Source organism: Ciconia boyciana, chromosome 6 (assembly GCF_034638445.1).
Source record: "Ciconia boyciana chromosome 6, ASM3463844v1, whole genome shotgun sequence".
In the NCBI taxonomy this organism is placed as follows: domain Eukaryota; kingdom Metazoa; phylum Chordata; class Aves; order Ciconiiformes; family Ciconiidae; genus Ciconia; species Ciconia boyciana.
This window is the reverse complement of record NC_132939.1, coordinates 20,112,239-20,132,693: the sequence shown is the minus strand read 5'-3', so window position 1 is coordinate 20,132,693 and position 20,455 is coordinate 20,112,239. Positions and strand designations below refer to the sequence as shown.

At 35.8% G+C, this 20,455-nt stretch overlaps 1 protein-coding gene across 6 annotated transcripts in view; it reads right to left on the bottom strand.

Annotated features, from left to right (window-relative positions):
• The window catches only part of CHID1 (chitinase domain containing 1), a 131,384-nt gene that overhangs the window by 19,410 nt on the left and 91,519 nt on the right, over positions 1-20,455 (bottom strand). Inside the window, exon 11 of one of the 6 annotated variants that reach the window (XM_072865657.1) lies at positions 15,844-15,922. The exons of the other annotated variants lie outside the window; for them this stretch is intronic. Coding sequence (XP_072721758.1) covers positions 15,859-15,922 — 64 coding nt within the window. The 3' untranslated portion in view covers positions 15,844-15,858. Of the gene's footprint in view, positions 1-15,843; positions 15,923-20,455 lie in introns of those variants that run through there. 6 annotated transcript variants of the gene reach the window in all.

Sequence of the window (20,455 nt, the reverse complement as noted above, 5' to 3'; positions counted from 1 at the left end):
TTTGCTGCTTATTATTTTAATTGTGCTTACTTTTACATAAGGTGGAGGGCTGTAATCTGTTCCTCTTTCATTTTCCATTGCAGCTATTGCAATAAACCTCAGTACTGCTTTACACACATTGTAGTCTACAGGATAGCTATTGCACAGTTTTCTGGCACAGTTTTCTCTTCAAGCACAGAACTATTACTGCCGGATGACAGATTCTGTACTCAGCATCAAAAAATGGTTGGTGAATCAAATCCAGAAGTCCTCCTGAAGAGAAATAAAAATTACCTCCTCAGACCATGAAAAAAATGCAGGTTCTTGGCTTTTCAATAAGCTCTGATTCCATAACTGGGATCAGTTGAACTAGTTTTTCTGATTGATTTTGGCACTTGCTAACTTGAAACCCCAAATATTAGGTTGTGAGTAATCTTTTCTCCCCAAAAGCTCTACATTTGTCGATTATGATGACTGCTGTATTTGATCAAATGCTCAGAGAGTGTCCATGCAGAGGACCAAACTAGGAGGAAAAACAAAGAACCTGCAGCAACACACAACTGACAACCAAAATAGAGAAACACACTGAAAATGCCAAAATGGATTTTATTGGGCCATTTGTCTATGTGGATATCACATCAGGGAAGGTCTAAATACATCATACATGTTATAGGTTTCTTAAGATGATGAGACAAAAGAAAAAAAAAAGAGTGGGGCCAAGAGCTAATTTGTATCTGTTAATATTTCTGAGCAAGCAACAGCAATTCAAACATACTGGATACTTTTTTGGATCCTGGGGAACGAAGAGAGATATTATTAGACCTATTAATCTATATTCACGAAATATATTCCAATTACAAGTGGTTTCTGACCCTTTCTGGCCCCATAGCCATTGCAAGAACCTCTTTAATTACTTGCCTCTTTTGCAGTAAAATACAGTTAAGCAGTACTAATTATTTGACACAAGATATTTTAAGTATGGAAGAGGCTAACCAGTTGCTATAACAACATAATTTAATGAACTTGACTGGCAGGTATTACAGATTCTCCTCCCATGGCAGAACAGTTCTAAACTGCACCCCACTTTCAAACCTATCATCCTTTGTTGCAATTTGTACCTACAATAAAATAAGAACATATTGAATAGAAGAGTGCTGAAAGAATTCATAAAACCATCAAATTATCACAGCATTTCACACTTCAGGATGACACATAAACATTGATCAATTAAGACAGAGGTGGGAAGGCCACTGATTAAAATAAAGAATCTATTTGGAAACAAGTTCTTCCTCTGAAAGACAAGAGTCTGGGATAATGTTATAATTAAACTAGACGAAAGCAATACCAATCCAGTCAGTCATTGTGGGGATTTTGTATAATAAAACAGCTACTTCCCCCTACAAGGGCAGCAACTAAATATGCCATGATGTATAAATATTTCTTCAGAAATATTGCAACAGCATTAGCAGATGTCTAAAAAAAAAATAATTTAAGACAGATATCAGAAAGTTATAAAGACTCATGAAATTTCTTTACATGATTCCAGATAATCTTCATTGTGTCCCCCAAATTATGCCTGGTCACAGAGGGAAAGTGGAAGCTAAGAAGTTACCAAGTTAACAGAAGAGCAGTTTTAGGGAAGTATGTTATATGACAAGATTGTGCAACTTCAGGAGCACTTTGCTCTAGCTTATAGCTAACGTAAATTATACTGCTTGCCATTTGAATTTGGTCAATCACTCAGATTCAAATTTTATTTTTAATACAATGAAAGGATGAGTAATTCAAAAGGAATTCAGAAAGGTGCTCAATTTTTAGATACAGAAACATCATTCTGTAAAGAATTGGTTCTATGATTTTGAGTGCAGAAAGACAATACACAAGCTTCACAGAACCAAAGATACTGTTTCATTCCAGCAAACAGATCTATGTTGTTTATAATAAAATACAAGTAACACATCCAAATTTTCTTACCTTTTCATTTGAGTTACCAGATACTCAAATTTAAAGCTAACACAGGGTATTCATGTTTGTTTTTACCCAGAGGCTAAATAATTTCTTGAAAAGGTTCAGCTCTAATAATTAAAATTGATGGAAATCACTAACATTTTATAACTGTATTATATGTCACTAACTACAGCCTCAAACATAACAGAAGAAAAAAAATTCTTGACTGACGTCTGATATTCACCTTCATCACCAAACCTTCCTTCTTGACCTTATGACTCCTTTAACAAGGCAAACCAAATACTGAGTCAAACCAAGACTCATAAGAGCTTTAGAAAGCCACACATACCTACCATTTTGCCAGTACCAAACCAATCATATCTCTCCTTCCTTGAACAAACAGGCAAAACCTACCTCTGCTCCTCTGCTAGTCAGTGTTAGCAGAACACAAATACCTGCATTTGGTTCCACAAGTATTTCCAAAAGAGAATTTAGCTAAATTATGAATTAAGAAACTACTCAAAACATTAAGATATTTTAGTAACATTTAAGGAAACACAAAAATATAGAAATAAACCCAAAATGTTTATTTAGTAGTCAAAATTAGTTATCTTTCATTGTGTAAACAGCAATGGCTTTTTTTTGCTGTTTAATTTGATTTTCAGATGCATCTCAGGGAATTGCGTGTCTACTATTAAGCATAACATTCTGATTCTGTAACAAAAAACATGTTAAAGGTTTTGCTTTGTTTTCAAAAGATTTTAAATCTTAAATAAATTTAAGCTTATTTTATTCTTAAAACATATATGGAATTTTAAAGATTCATATCTTAAAGTCTATGAAATATTTCAGTGTAACATACTTGAATATCTTCATATGAAAGCTCTTAGAATAACATATTGTATGAACTTCAGGGGGTAAAAATGAGGGCAATATCACCATCTTTACCACCCCAGCATTAATATGGAAGAACAGCTGACAGAACAAGTGCATCAGAATTAATCAAAGGATTCATATACATGTATCACATTTAAAGAAAGGAAAATACATGAAAAGGATCAAATAAGTGTTTTAAAAGGACAGAAATATATTAGGGTTAAAAACAACTTATACACACAAAACTGATTTTGCTAGAAACAGATGCATATGGGACATTACATTTTACCTCCAATGTTACTGCCATTCTGCAGAAGGGTAAGACAGCTATGTGTAATACAAACATCTTAATTTTTTTCACGCAGTACTGAAATCTACTGGCTTAGGATTTCTACAACTATTTAAACAAGCATTGACTACTATTTTACTTGCCTCTTGAAGTATTTTCAAAGGGGGATAGAAGACCATGTGATCTGCTGTTTAGTTTGATTTTCACAGCTACTAAGAAAATAATACATTCATTAGTCAAGAATGGAAAGTCAGATCTCAGAGGTGAGATCTGTTAGACTGTGGGATGGTAGACTGAAGTCTCCACTGGAGTGTAGGCTAACAGACTATTGATGGTACTCCACTCCACCCCCACATACACTGAAGAATACAGTCCTTATGTATGGAAAGAATCTTTCTGCATGGGCCATTACTGAAAAATTGAAACTGGAGCTTTACATCTTTTTCTGAAAATAGCTAAGATTATGATTTTCATTAACGCAAGCAAACACAGAATAATTTAACTTCAGCACCTCTTAAACTTGACTATTCGACTGCTTAACTTTGACTGCACTGAAAGTGTATTTTAATATATCTATGCAATCACTGTTTGCAAAACATACTAATAACTTTTGTAATTTATGTATTCCAAAGCATTACAAAGACTAATGAACCTTGCTGTTTTGATTTATCATGCAAGATAACCTGGTTAGACAGTTAGTCATTAAGAAGCTGCTTTCTCATAACATGAAGTAGAAGTTTTCGCTAATGGAGAAAATACTATAAAATACATCTTACAGGTACATGAAGACTACTTTACCCATTCCAGAATTTTCTATAAAATTATGAAAAATTCAGCAGTGTGAACAATTATTTGTCAAAGGTCTCCTCAGATTTTTTTCAAGGACAGCTGGAGTAACTCTTATTTTCATAATGCTCTGGCATCTTCTAAATGCCCCACTGTCATTGTCCAATCAACCTTCTGAGCATCTCATCTTCCACATGGAGGAAAAGGCAGAGATGTTAACTTAAGTCACCAGCAAGAGCAATGTATTCAAAATCATCACAGGAACAGAAGTCTGCCATTGTAAAAAATGGTGCATCTGTATTGGTAAATGACTGATTATTATCAAAATAGTTTCTGGAAGCAGATTTAATCCACAATTTTAATACAACTAGTAAAAAATAAAGTAACTGCCCACTTGATTAACATTTTTATTCCTCAATATTTACAAGAAGCACAACTCTTGATTAATCCCCAGTTTGCTCACCAGTTTGAGTATCACATCAGAAGCCAAGGTTGTAACTAGATTCCAACTTAAAGAACAAGTTTATTTCCTTCTGTTGAAACTAAATGAGGATGAAGTTGAATAGGTGCCATGGAAATTTCAAGAGTCTGTAGTTAGGTTCACATGTTCTATAGGTAAAGTTATAGGTAGATTTCAATTTAAACAACAAAGTTGCTTAATCTTTGGGTAATTTTGAGAGCTTTGATGATAACTTGTAAATACATTTAGTAAAAATAAATAGATGTAGCAAACCAAATTCGCTGCAGAAGCCAAAACTAAAAAGTATTTGAAGTTTTTGTTGTACAGGTACAAAGGGCTGTAAACTTGAAGTCAGTTATTCGAGCCATGCTTTTCTTTGGAATCCTGTATTAAGCAGGGGGAGGGGGGAAGAAAATATAGAAATCTTCAAATTACTTGGAATCTGTGAACCTCAAAGGGCTAACTTGCTTTGATACATGTAGAAGATTACTGTGAAGTAATTTAATATTCTATTTACCATGCTCCACAGTACAGCTGTGAAAGATGGTAAGTGCCTTGTCACCTTGTTCTTGTCATGAGTTCAGAGGCAAATAGCCTCAGACCAAAGGTCTTGCCTTTCCTGGGTCTCCACACACACTCCTAGAAAAAGATTTCTTTACTAGGATTATCACTAACACATCAACATCCTGCACACAGTTGCTTCAATGAAAAAATAGGCTCTTCCTTCCTCTGTGTGAATTTGCACAGTGAAACAATTGGTGTTGAGGATGTTCACACAGTGTGTGTTTCAGGAGGAGTTACTTTGGACTAGCCCTAATCTGGTTTCACAGACTCAAGGTTCATGAGGAGAGTGAACTAAATGCACTCGTGCAGCTCAACTTCCATTTCAGTCTTGTCCAAAAGGAACTCGTATTCCAAGACTGCTCTGCAACGTGAATTAAAGTAACAGAAATGGGAGATGACATGGAAGACTGACTTAAAAAGTGTATTCCAGAACCAAACTAAAATACACCACACTATTTTTAAATGTTTCTTACTAAAAAGAATGATCAGTGAGGTTTTTTTGGTTAGTTGTTTTTTTTTTTTTTTACAGTCTATATGCAGTGTATCTTTATCTTTCTTCCCCTTACTGCATTTTTAAAAGTCCATTATGAACAGCCACACTATATGCCAAGTGTCAAGTCTAATTGAATTATAATTATGAGGAATTATTACCTGAATAATAACTTGTATCCCAGGAGATGAGTATCCTAAATATGCACATGTAAGATCTTGATTCTATTGCTAAATGGTGTTAGAATTCAGGGTACCTCCAAAACAAAGATGAAAAGTCAGATTTATCTGCATTACAGGAAAGTGAGAAAAATGTTCACCTTTGGAAACATGATACACACAACAATGGTGATACAGTAGTACATCTGAAATACTTGCTTTTGGCACTTCAGTAAGTTTTATATTAATTCATAAATAAGAGGGACATTTTCAGTAGCTCATAACACTTGCAGATTCTACAAAGTTCAGAAATTATATAGAAAATGCATGTGCTGATGTACAATACAAAAATACATATTGCACTTTTTTCACAGGAAAAAAAAATATTAAGTAGGTCCTGAGCACATTTGCTTGTTTTGTTTATTTCAGAAAGACACAAACTTTCTAATTCAGAAAAAAAGCTTCACAGAAAGGGTCAAAGAGTAATTTCAAAGAGTAGTTTTATACTTACAAAGCAGCAATCTGATTTCTAGGAGACTTAAAGCATCCAGGGCAAGGGTGGTAGTATATATTTTAGATATGCTCTATTGTAAAATAAATGAGCGCATATGCCACTGATTTCAAAATTAAGTTTACCCACAGGTGGATAGAAATAAATTGGCCTAAATGTATTAGTTACTAACTTTATTCTGCAAATTAACTTCATTTGATAAGGGCCTTAATACATGCTTGCTTTCATGCATCTTTCCTTTATCTATCCTGAGTTCTTAAGGTTCCTGCAGTTTTCAGTCACCCAGTTTTACCTTTGCAATGCTTAAGTATTTTTGCTGAATTTAGAACTCCTGTTTATTTCTGCAAATCAAATGGGTATTTATATGAGTTACTATTTGCTGGTGCTTAGTCTGAGTCTTCTGCAAAAAACCGAAGTGAAATATGGCAGGATACAGATGTCATTGGAATGGTACACTCCTCTCTCTCTCTCCTGTTCCTTCTACCTGTTTTTAAAGAAAATCAAGTTTGATTCTCACAACTCCAGCTACATTCTGAAGTATTCTGTAAAATTTTAGCTGCTTCTCATAAGAATTTTGCTTAAGGATTTTTCTCAATGGGTTTTTTTAGTTTTAAATAAAATACATTTTCTAGTTCCAAGAATGTGTGAGACACTTCAACCTTATGCTTAAAATTACTGTATTTTTTATGCTAAAATTCACAAGCATGTCTTGGGAAACCTCTGGAAGAATTTAAGAATTGAGATCATTAGTAAACCAAGCATGTATTAGAAAAAAGTGTGACTGAATTATTTTGAGTTAAATTTTGCACATAGTTAATTTTGAAAAAAATGTGTACTCTTAAAAACAAACACAGAGAAAAGCACAGTACAAAACCGAGGTCATTACATTTGTAGTAATCTAGGAGGGATTACTAGCCTGTAATCAAGGACAGAAGAAACTCATGGAGGGAGATTATGTACAGCAGGAGAAGGAGGAAAAAGAGATCAGGAAAGGATAGAACAGAGATTGAAAATTATAAGAATCTTCAGAACTCAAAATAGATTAAGGAAAGATAAACTGTATATAAGGCTTAAGGGCCAACATAGAAACATTAGGACTGGAAAATAATTAAAACACCAATAAGCACGATCATTAAAATATCAGTACTAAAGAAGGCAATATACATACCCGCATGTATTAAAAATGGAACACAAAACAAAATCATCACTTTTCAAATTCTGTTTCATACCAGATGTGAACAAAAATTACTCAATGTACATGGTGGATTATATTTGTAGAGACAGAGGAATAAAATATCTTTTTCACTATACTACTCATAAGAAACATTAATACCTAGTTTGCGTGCTAAAGTTCATGATGATTTTACAAGGCTGAACTAGATGTTGAGAGCAAGTTGTGCTTGAATCAGTTTAGTAAATCTTGAGGGAGCAGGATCTAGGAGTTAGCACATAGGACAGCTATGAGAGTTAAATACTCTGTTGCTGGTTTGCTACTCCTACCTCTCTTTTATGGTTACAGGCAAGTCATTTATGAACATGGAATATCCCCATCATAAAACAAGGTTATACCTGCGTTTACTAGACACGTTGAAACTTCAGACTGAATATCATATCCACATGAAGTACTTCCAAGGTTCTTGTAGAGGCTTACATAAAGAGACTCAGATCTAACTTGTATGTATTGTTCATAAAGAAATTCTGGAATTTTTTTAACGTAGGAAAGGACCACGAAGGATTCAGCAGCAATCCTTGATTGGTGGAAGTCTGATTTCACCCTGTTCTTCTAGCTGTATAAGGCAACGAATTTAAAACTCTTTGCAGTGTGCAAACGGCAAGCTAGCAACCATTAGAAAATATTCTCAACTAAGCAACGAAGCTGGTGAAGGGTCTAGAGCAGAAGTCTTATGAGGAGCGGCTGAAGGAACTGGGATTGTTTAGTCTGGAGAAAAGGAGGCTGAGGGGAGATCTTATCAGTCTCTACAACTACCTGAGAGGAGGTTGTAGAGAGGTGGGTGTCAGTCTCTTCCCCCAAGTAACAAGCGATAGGACGAGAGGAATTGGCCTCAAGTTGTGCCAGGGGAGGTTTTGACTGGATATTAGGAAAAATTTCTTCACCGAAAGGGTTATCAAGCATTGGAACAGGCTGCCCAGGGAAGTGGCTGAGTCACCATCCCTGTAGTTATTTAAAATACATGTAGATGTGGCACTTAGGGACATGGTTTAGTGGTGGACTTGGCAGTGTTAGGTTTATGGTTGGACTTGATGATCTTAAAGGTCTTTTCCAATCTAAATGATTCTATGATTCTGTTCTATTCTATGAAAACAATGTGACTGATAGTGATCTTTATACAAAGGGTTTTTTTAATTACCTTGTTGCAGGCATTCATTGATATTTATAGTTCAATAAATCCATGACTTAGTATCTTGAAATACTAGCTACCTCCTTGAAACTTGGGAAAAACTCCAAAGGTAAAATAAGACATTGGAAAAATAACAGTCAGAAAAGTCATGCTGCCTAATGAACACCAGCACTACTATCTCCCATTAGAAAGAATTGAGCAAACAAACATTCGGAAGACAAAGAACAACACTGGACGCAGCAGTACTCAGATCAGTCTTCCCAGTTATGAGTACATTATAATATAACTCTGAAGTGCAGTTGAGCCAGTAACTGAGACATGGGAATTAAATTCATGGGAATTCAGAATTTTTGGTTAAAATTCTGAAACAGAATCCCAGCAGAGAAGGTTTAACAGAAAATAAAATTAAATCTAACGATTTATCTGCTTGCACTGTGCTACCTTCTATCTTTTCAAAGGCATTAGGAGTAGGTTAAATACCCTACAAAAAAGGCAAAAATTGACAGGCACCAAAGGTAATGCTTGACAGTAAGATACTTGAAGGTTGTAAAGCTTTTCAGTTTTTCTTTGGCCACAAATATTCAACTAGAGAATCTCTAAAATTAGCATTCAAGAAAAAGCTACCAGTTGTTGATCAAGCCTTTCACAGCTGGAGCTGAACAGTAAAGGGGTCTGGTTTAGTGCACTTTCACAGCAGAGGGAAGGAAGTCTGATCCTCAGCAAGCCTCCCAGATGATGCAAAACAGAAGTGGACAGCAAGAGCCTTGTTACAGAACTCAAAGTGGCGCCCAAGACATTCATTATGCACTGAATGTCAAACTCAGCTTTAATTCACTAACAGAACATTAAATACATCAAAGAAAATGCTGATGAGTGACATTCTGGCATTGGCCATCCCGGAGGCATGTGAGCAAAGAGAATTAAGTAATTTGTGGAACACTTCCTAGCTGAACCAGGTCAAATGCAGAAGAGGACCTTGTACAAGTAAATATATGGTCTGTTAAGACTGATGTGTCAGACAGGACAATGGTTGAATTTAAATGTGATTTCATGGGAAATAAGAAACTAGTTGGGAGGGCACACTGTAGTCTAGTGGTTACACTGTGTTAAACACTCATTCTGTGACAGCATTAGTTGCTGCATTTGAGCTATCTGTGAACCTGGGCACTGGGCATAATACTGCATTGGGCAAAATACTGGGCAGCTCCCTTCCTACAGTGACAGTACATTGAGTGAAAGGAACATTATTAAAATGTTTAACAAAAAAAAATATTTTTTTAAATATTTCTTTGTGTCATAAAATCAGATATACAGGAATAAGTGAACAAAGAAATCTACAACTGTATAGGTTCTCAAAGCCCAGAGAGCAGTCCAACGCAGGAGAGGGGAACACAAGCGTGCTGGAAGAATCATGCTAACTGAAGGAGTGTGCAGTTCACAACTTTGAATCAGAAAACAATATAACCTTGTTAAAAACATTAAGTAACAAAGTTAAAGTACAGTCTTACCCCCCTAAATCCAGCAAAATGTCTTGCTAAGTTATTTCAGGCAAATCAACTGTAATCATCATGGATAAGTCTCAAATGAGTGGTTTTTGAAGTGTATGCATGGTCAAGCTGGTTCATTTCAGGAAAAAGCGAACAGTGGCAGGCTGCTGCAATCAAAGGTCAGCAAGCTGAAAGAATTGTATCTTGCAGTTTGCAATTGACTGTTTCAAAAATCAGTGTGCACAGCCTCCAAAGAACTGACTGTTAAAAATATCAAGTATTTTAAACTGAAATATTTAGAAAATAGTGTCTGAAAGACATACTTGAGGATTTATCCCAGGGAAAACCTGAAGCCCTATTAAAACCAAATATATATCCCTTCATCTCCCTTTTTGATTACTCTAAATGGTAGTCAGTACAAATTTTCTCCAAGTGTCCTGTTTAGAATGCCATCAACAAATATAATTTGTAAAGCATATAAATTGCACAAAACAAAAGTTATAGGACCTAGAGCAGCATTCATAGGAAGCCTGAAAGTCAGAAGCACTACATGGCTATTCTTGTTTATTATTTGGATATAACAATCCAGATCTGATAAATCATGACTTACTACTGTTTTTTCTTAAATCTAAATTTCTATTCCTCCATATCAATTACCAAGATAAATGTTCTTTTTAAAAAATCCTCATCATCAAAATGCATAAATAAAATACTGACTATAAAGCCTTGTATATATACAAGGCTGAGAAACACAAATTGAATGCTTCTATCTCTGATTTGCACATGGCACAGTAACACAAAACTTGCATGCTAGGTCTGATCCTCTAATACACTGAGCACTGCCTTGCAGGTGGTGAAGCATAGATCCTCAAACATTTTCACAGGTTTCACTTCAATTAAGATCCTTCATTACAGAAGACTTCAGTAAGAACTAAGTGCCCAAATGCTTTGGGCAGCCTGGCTTGCAGACTCTAGAACTAATATCTAAAGTGACTGGGAAAAGAGAAGGTTCAGGCCTTAAGAGTTCCAAATCTATCATATTTTATTTCAAGGGTTGGTAAAGGACAGGGTGGTCATCTATCATGTCATTTAAATATACCTACAAACTTAAACATTGAAATGAATAATTAAGAAGATCACAAATTTTGCACTACCCATAAAATGAATGTGCTTTAGGTTTTTCAAATAGAAAAGAAATGCATATTTCATTACAAAACATGGATTGCTGGTAGCAGTAAGAGCTGGGTTTATGCATTATTCACTCATGAAAAAAAATCATTAATTCAAAGATTGCCTAATGATGTTCATGCCCTTCTGCAACGCTAAGCTTGAGGAGGAGTGAAGGTGTTTCAAACTCAAAATTTGAATGTCACTTGCTTTTGCTGGCAGTGGAATGCTGGGAAATACCTGCACACCATCCAGTCACTTCCAGTTACACGTTGATCTACAGTCTACAGAGGGATCAACAGAAAGAATATGGCAAAGCTATGACTGGTGGGCAGTGTTTCTCCAAGGTCCTCAGCCCGGCCCATACACAGGAAAGAGCTGCATAAGCATTGTACGAGATCTGAGCATTCTCAGGTTCAGCACCCAAGCGGGCACGTGATGTCACTTACAAAGAACTGTTATGCATGGGCCCGTCAGCCTACAATATTCTTCTATTCATTTTCTGTCAGCAGGTAAATGAGAGCAGAGCATGTTGTGTAGATTTAATTGTGAGCAAGTGAAATTACAGCATTGGAAAACAACTGCTTTAGCGTAAGGAGACTAATCTGTGTGACCAAAGGATGTAGGCATATATCTCCTGCTAAGGGCAGTGCAAAAGCAGACTGCAAATAATATGGGGCATACTGACACATCACTGAAAGAGAGAACAGCTGTTCTAAGAACTGTTGCCATAACTTTATATTTATGACATCCAGAAGCCTGGCTTTTTCAGACTTCAAACCCTCTCAAGATGGGAAGAAGATACCAGTAGGAATCCATAGTTCTGCACTGAATAAGGCTTTTTCATCAAATTAGTAGACATATGGACTTTCTATCTGGCAATAGCAAGTGGTTGTTTTTACAACAGAAAGAAGCTACAGCATTTCACAAATGGCTGTGTTGTGACCTTTGCTGTTCAATCTATATACATAAAAATCTGAAAAAGGAGCAATTAGCAAGGGTGCAAACTTTGCTGATGATATGAAAATATTCAGAGCCAATTAAAACCCAACTTGACTGAAACAAGTTGCAGAAGTTCACAGCAATGAATTATGTGGCAGTAAAATCGCAACCAAAATCTCATCCCAATAAACACAAAATAATAACTATGAGAAAAGTACAGTATTGGTTCTGAATAAGCTGTTATCACCCAGAAAAATGACCTTGGTGTTTCTATAGGTGGTTCTCTGTTAGTATCAGTCTAGCACTCAAGAGTTGTCAAGAAGTCAAACAGAATATTAGAAATTAGTAAGAAAGGACTGCAGAAACATGAACTACAAGTGATAAACTGTTTCACTCACTTTATAAAGTATTCTAAATGCAGTTTCCAGTTCTGGTGCTTGTAAGTCTATGATATGCATCAAGTACATTTTAACAAATCATACAGCAACATTCAGCTGTATGGGTCACATTTAACCAGACTCTGACCAATCTCCAGCCAATGCCATTGTCTGCTACACAGCCCGTTGAACCAAGAAGTAAATAACAAACCAGAAATCATTTGTGTTACTTTGCCCATCAATACTGCAATCAGTTAGGTGAATGTAAAGCTTACCTTGGTTTGAGTACTTATTTCAATTTTGTTTTCCCACAGGGCAAGTAGGTGCCATTGCAGTAGATGAGGGAGACATCTAGGAAATGAAAAAGTCTGCAGCACAGTTCCATTAGTCATGGTTTAATCTCCATAGGGGAACAAGCACTAATAGAACCTGTCAATCACCAGAAAAGTTTGTGGGCTGGGGAGGAATTAGAAAAGAGCAGATGAGATACCAAATTGTATACCAACAAGTGCTGATTTGGTGCATAAACCTTGCCAGGAGACATACCAAACTCCAAGGTAAATCTAAGTAAGCATGTTAATTTTACAGTATTTAGAAAAAGCATTAGAAGTAGAACCAGATTCTTTTAATTGCAGCAGACCTGGCATCTTAATGATATAATCTGCTAACCTGATTGTACAATATACTTAAAGGATCAAGGGTTTTGAAATTTGGTACAACATTTGCTTTTTAGAAACATACACCATACAAATATTCTGAGAAGCACCTTAAGAGAGTAAGCCCTGATTTATCATTTATATATGGGTTCTGTAACACTAACTAGTCATTAAACATGATCATATTTTTTTCCAAATTAAAGTCTGTTAATCCTTGGAATTTAAGATCACTGATAAAATGGCTGTGATTTTTAATCAGTGTTATGGTATTCCAGCAAGTCAACTGCAGATAGAGATCAGATTTTGTGCAAGTGAAAAGAATAACACATTGTTAGCTATATAAACATAGAAAATGAAGACTTTCAAAGTAGAGAAATAGGATTTACAAATGTAATCCAAATGAAAACCAGAAATTGAACAATCCGTGCACCTCATGTTGCTTTTCTGCCTTTGTAAACACATTTTTGCTGTTTAATAGCAATTTAAAAACTATGATGCATGCAGTCTGTCTCCTCATAATGAAGTGCAATATTTATAGACTTAAACAGAAACGGATTCCAGAATTCTTACATTGACAAACTTCATTTTGTGAAAGTAATAGACATGTCTTCATTTGCTTCTTTCACATCCATGCCTTTGCAAATACCACATCACTTTCACTTGCGTTAACAAGCCTTTGCATTGCCATTCTATCCATGTTCTATCCAAAAGCAACATCACACTAAGTTTTTCAGAACTTTTTCTCATTCCTTATGCAGTATAGATCATAGAATGTACCGCCCAATAAATCTCTTAAATTTCATTTCTTCAAGATACATTTCCATGAACTACCTCTGACAATTCAGAAAATGTCACTAAGTTATGAATTTTGCTTAAGGTTATGAAAATGTCACGCTACTTAAGGCCTCAGGGCGCACACACTCTGCAGTTCTCTATCAGAGCAGCATCTGGTCTCCCAGGTCAGATGCAATAAAGAATCATTTGCTGACCAGCTATTCAGAGGGAGCAACCTTGGAGGAGGACTTGCTACACAAGACAAAAGACTTGCTACACAAGACAAAACTCACTTTATGTTTAAATTCTAACAGGCTCTAAATATATGAATGAACTTTGATCCTCAGACAAGGCTGCCTGGGGAAGAGAGACAAAATGATTATAAAAGGAGGGGTTACATAATGGCTCTTTGAGAAGAAAATAGCAAAGGGACAATTTTTTTTTTCTAAGCAGAAGAGTAAAAACTATGTGCAGGCAGGGAATAATGAACTTTTGGATGCTCTGATGTTAACTTCAAATAATACTTACTGAGAAAAGTAAAACCATAAGAAATACACAGACATTTATTATTTTGCCCTCTGTTTCTTTTTCTAGCTAAAGTGAAGAGTGTTTGCTTTCTTGGTCCAATTAGCAAGTCCCAGTGGGTATTTACTTGTTTGTTTTTCCTGTAAGTATCACAAATATCTGGTAAGACAAACTGCAAAATGAAACTGTACAACAGGAGCTCAGAGACAGTGTGTGCTAACAGTGAATTCACAGGATCCATGCTCATCTGGGAACTTAAAGAAGCCAGTTGCAAGGTACAGTCCATTACTGGGGAACAAACAAGGATCTGCCTCCAAGAAAACTATCAGGGAGGCAAGGAGAATGACAGCACTGTAACCAACCGAGACCCAGCAAAGGTATGAGCACAAGGATGATGGTGAACTTCAAACCCAGCAATCTGCACACGCAGCAACAGAACCAAGTGGTGCTTGTGCCATCACTTCCATTGCTTGCCCAAGCTTTTTGTTTCCAGCTCCTGCAAAGAGTTTCCTAGGTAAGTCCCAGAAGCAGAAACATAATTTTTCTGTGAAATCCCTGAGGAACTCTCACAGCATTAATTACATTAATTAGAACTGCAAGTGGAAAATAAACATCTCAACTTAACTCAAAGAGTTGGGTGAGCTGTTCTGGAGAACTTATCTGTGTACTCATTCTATTTCATAGGAACAGGCTATTACAGATGTATTTTTCTTTTACTCCACCTAGCCACTCATTCCAGTATTTCTTGGAACACATGCACCAGATAAAAGATTTGGTTATGGCTCACATTAAAAAGTTTAAGTACTCGACTGCACAGCAGATCAAACGATAATTACCACCAAGTGTAATTTTACACGTTTTACTGTTTTGTCCTTAGACTGTGTTTATAGTGACTTCAGAACAAGACAGACCTGCTGAAGTCAACTGAAGCCAATACTGTTTTGGTTTACCTACAGTCTCTATATTGGTTCTGTTCATCCTGCAGATAAGTCTTAAGTTTTCATAGTACAGATTTCACTCCAAACTTTTCTTAGTAGAGTGGCTTTTATTTATCACTTATTTATACCTTCAGTTAACTCACTGCCAAGAAACCAGAGGTAATTTTCTAGCAACAATTGTAGCCTAAGTGAAGTTTTTGCTGGGACAGCCGTGATCGTTATAGGTGCGATTCTTTTCTTGTTGCAGTATTTCTCATCTGATAAGTGAGGGGTTTTTTTTGTGTAAACACTGTCTTTCACATACTTTACACTGGGAGTGTTTTCTCTGGTAGCTATACCTACAGATATTTTTAGTGCCAACTCCAAACATTTGCAGACTGTAACAAATGTTTATAAAGCGTTCAAGCAAATATTTACAAAAATATTGAGATCATCAGTTACTTCAGGTGCAGAAAATTTCCTTTAGAATGCTGTAACAATGAGGAAGATACAGAAAAACCCTCCAGGACATGAAACAACTCTGTATTAAAGACATACATTACCTATGAAGCCTACATTTTCATGCGAGAATTTCATGTTTGAACTCTTAAGGTATGGGCTTTGTTACATCGAGGTAAGTGCTCTTCATGCATAGAGCTAAAAAGAGGACATACATTAAGCAAAATTATTTTCCATCTTTAAGTGCATAACTGGATGTACATACATGCACACACATGGATCACAGCAATTTCCCTGAAAAACAATCTGAATTTTCAGCCGAACTGACATTTCGGTAATGGTATCACTGAAATAACAATGCTGGACTAACCACAGGTAAATGTCACATCAGAAATTAAAAAATGCAAACTATTAACATTGACACTGTTTGAAAATTTGGCAAGAACCTCCCAAGAATTCACAGTTACATCTTATATCAGTCACCCACTTGAAATTCTAGGAAACGCAGTGAATTTAGCCTATAACAGTAAGACTGATTAAATACTTCTTGAGTTCTTTACTGTGTATATTATTTCTAAACTTTAAGTGATATCTTATCTATCAACATTTTATTTTCTACAACTTCTTAATCCTTAAATATATCCCTATTAGCCTTCTATTTATTTATCCTTTAAAAACCAAAATGCCAGTGTGTAACATTAAATAACCATTTTGGTTGAGAAAAATAACATTCAACCTATCAGATAAAAACAGTACCAGGCAAGTAGTTACTAAAGTTACTTAAGCCCTGTGTTTTTGAACAGTGTTCTCCCTAAAGATGGTTTTGTGTCATGTGGAACTATAGAAAACACGCCCCTATCCTCCCAAACCTGCCTGGTTTTCTCTATCAGCTTTTCTGTGATTGTGCTGTAACTCCATGGCTGGAAGTCTCATCCTTGGCTTAATGACATGGAAAGCTAAAAAGATGCCCCCAAACCCTGCTTTTCAAAGAGACTGCTTTATCTGCTGAAGTAAATTATAAATATTCCCTAAACTACCAGAATTTATTTGGAATGATGTCTCCACTCTTACATTTGGCATACAGTACACTTACTCCTTCCATTTCCAAACAATAACATTAGTTACAATTAATAAGTATTGGTTATGATCCAGCCTGTTAATAGCAAGATTTATCCATGGGGTGTTTTATAGCTTGTTAAAAGTTTATTAGCTATCACAGATCATCAGTAAAAACTGTTTAATTGGCTAATTGCTACAGCTGCTGCTGTCAGTGATGCTTGTGATTCTTCCCATGTATACAGTAGCATCTACTCCTGAACACTGCCTGTCTGATATTCCTTTTACGGGAGACTTATTGCAGTTTTGCACCTGTGATAACACAGTAGTTCTTGCCTCTTAACAGTTCCTATGAGAAACACTAGATTAGGTTACAGCTGCAGTCAGAAGAATCTTTTTAAAACATGTGGAAAATCAAAAACTTACAAGCCTTTCAAGTGTCTTGGTTTGATAAGTAGTGACCTCAGAAGTCAGTGCTCTGATGGACTGACCAGGGATTACTACAGCATCTTTGTTCAAGCCTTTATTGCAGCTGTTTCACAATCTTACATGGCTAAGCAAGTATTTGCACTGAAAAACATCTAGCAACCAAACATTTGGCCAGCTGGAATTATAAGAATGGTGATATTCCACAGTCCTCATTAGAGACTATGTCATTTTATTTGAATTCTATTTCAAGAGATAAAATTATCATGTTTAATGTGCAGAAACTTTTCATTTTCTCCGTAAACAACTTACTCTAATTGCTTATAATATGAAAATTGTGTTTAAATACATCAAGAGTGTATTTTTTCTAAAACAGCTCTTAACTGTTGCATAAGAACAGCTGACTGCCATGCTGTACTGCAGATGTCCATATGAGATTATCAACTATTCCAGTGTTCTCAGAGCAACCCAGAAAGTCAATACAACATAAGGAATATCATCAAGATTTTGCTTGTTAGAAACTGTTGAATACTGTATATATTTCAGGGTTTCAAACCTACACTAACCAAGTACAGCTATTTTATTAATATGCATTCTGGGCAGCAGTGCCCAGGCTTTCACCAGTGAAGAGCACAGGCCAAGTATTCTTCTGAAACAAGGTTATACTTGCAGAAATTCCTAAGAAGCAAATGCATATAATGTTTATTTATTCATTCATTCATCTATTCCTTCAGTAGATATTCAAACACTGTATGCCTGAATAGATGAAGCCCTCAAGCACTGCTCTAAAGTAGGTATTTCTACAGTACTCATTCTTAAAGGTTCTGTGTGAAGAGCAGTAGCACAACAGCTGAGAACAGCTTTTCATGTCTATGAATTTTTTTATAAGTGTGCAAGCTGAATAAAGGGAGGGGGCTGTTTCTAGCACCAAGTCCCTTTAGACCTTCCAATTATCCTGCTGCCAAAAGGTATTGTAAGACAACAAAATACACATACACACAAGAGAGAGATCTAATTTCAGTTATTGTTATAGATCATCTAAAGTTCATTTTAAAACTGTATGTCCCTTATGCAGCACAGGTACGCATTCCTGACATTCAAATTCTAAAGCCAGTGTTATACATAGCATATTCCATTTTACTTTGCCTTCCAGTACCAACTTGATATTAATACAATGCACTAATATTATACTCTGAAATCCAGAAACACATTATCTTTGCTTGTTAAACAACAACAGTGCAGTAATGACAATCCTTCTGTGGCCTCTCTCTGCCCTGGATTTTGTGAGATATGAGCACAATAGTTATGCAACAGAGAGTATCGTCCTAGCAGATTGTGAAAATCTGCTTGCTAATTATACATTAAGTGTTGATCAATGCTGAAAGTGAATTAATGCATTACAAATACATGACATGTAGCTTAAGCTACTATTAAGGCTACAGTCTTCTGAATAATGAATGAAGTAACAAAGAATTTTAACCACAGCTCAAGAGGATAATCACATTTCAGAATAATAGTTTATGGTACAAAAGCCTGAGGTCTTTCAAAGCCAGTATGAGCTTATCAAGTCATAAAAAACCTAGGTCAACTGCAATTCATATTACTGCTTTAGAGTCTTAAACATATTACTTTAGATCATCTCTACCAATAAATGTAAGTATTCAATTTTTAATAGTGTTCCAATATTTCTTACCCTTCAAAAAGGTACCTTTTAAGCCTACTTACATAGAAGGGCAAGGGAAGAGGAAGAAAAGATGTAATAATTAGATATATGATTAGCACTGCTACCTTTAAGTTGTAGATAAAAAAACAGATTCATTTCTCAGTGCTGAGCTGCTGCTTCTACTTCAGACCCTCTTATACTCTTCACTTGTTTTCTGATCATTTCCTAGAATTCCACCAGTGCAGCGTACAAATTTACAAAGATCCTTACAATACTAATTCTGCATAGACACAGTGTATCAGAACCTGGGAAGAGAATATTGTCTACAGTTCTGCTTCTGTGAGATTTCAGAGAATTCACACTCCTGGATCTCAGTTCCATGTTTGAGATAAAGAGAAACTCTTGAAGCTCCTAGAAGCTGTCATGGCGGCTAGATGTAATTCATCCCATGCATGGTAACAATGTCATGGGGCACTTTTTGACAGCTTTTGGGATATTCCAGCCAGTCAACATCCTCTGTTCTATCCAACCAAAATAACTGAAAATAATTTAAATCAGTATACAAAATAAATATTAAGATAAAACATATCCTGAAGTTTTCTTTCCCCTTGTGCTTTGTTTCCAAGACTCATAAGTCTCCTAGATATACACAGATATGCAAAGCTTTAAAAAAAAAAAAAATTGAGTCTCAGCTCCTGATTGAGTCTCAGCACATGAGTACTGGGATGCAAATAATAAATAAATTCCAAAGCAATATGATGGTCAACAGAGCATTCAAAGCCAAAGAAAAGGTCACAGAAGATGTACAGCTATACAACAAGGGTGAATTCAGAAAATATCTAATTGCTTTGTGGGGAAATCTGAAGGAGAACAAAAATTGAGAAAAAGACGTAACTTCCATTAAAAGATTTTCTCCTAAGACAGAGTCAAGAGGACATGACTGCTATGCATCAAAGCCTATGGATAAGCTCAGAGCAGAGCACACAGCCACTGACTATGTGGGTTACATTGCAGTCTATCACCTGCCCTTTTAGGGCAAAAACCCCGAGAGCTTTGTGATTTCTAAAAATCTTCTACCAGGGAATGGAAACCTAAAAAAAAGGATCCTCACAGATGGCATCTTAAGACAGAACAGCCAGCCTTATGGTATGTGTCAGAATCATGGTTTTGTTAAACTTTAACTTAAGTCAAATTTCACAAGAGCAAGTTTTGGCAAATAGGAAACTAAGCAGAGAAAATTTTCTTCTAAAGTAGCAGTCAGCAAGTCTTATGAAAGACCATACTGAACCTCTTCTAATACCATCTGTTAATAGCAGATGAAGATGTGAGTATTGGGTTTACACTGGCAATAATTAGTATGTTTTCAGTTGTACCTTGATAAACCCCACATGCTGGTTAATGACACAGACTATCTGCAGAGTACTGATTAAGTCCAGCTGATTAAGAAAACCCAGATGGAGAAGCAACTTTTCATACCATTGTAGGTTTTAAAAGGCTACAGTTTTCCTTTAATGCAAAGAAGTAAGAGACCTAACAAGATTGAAAACATGAGCAAAACCACAAGCCAGTATGAAGCAAAGATGCAG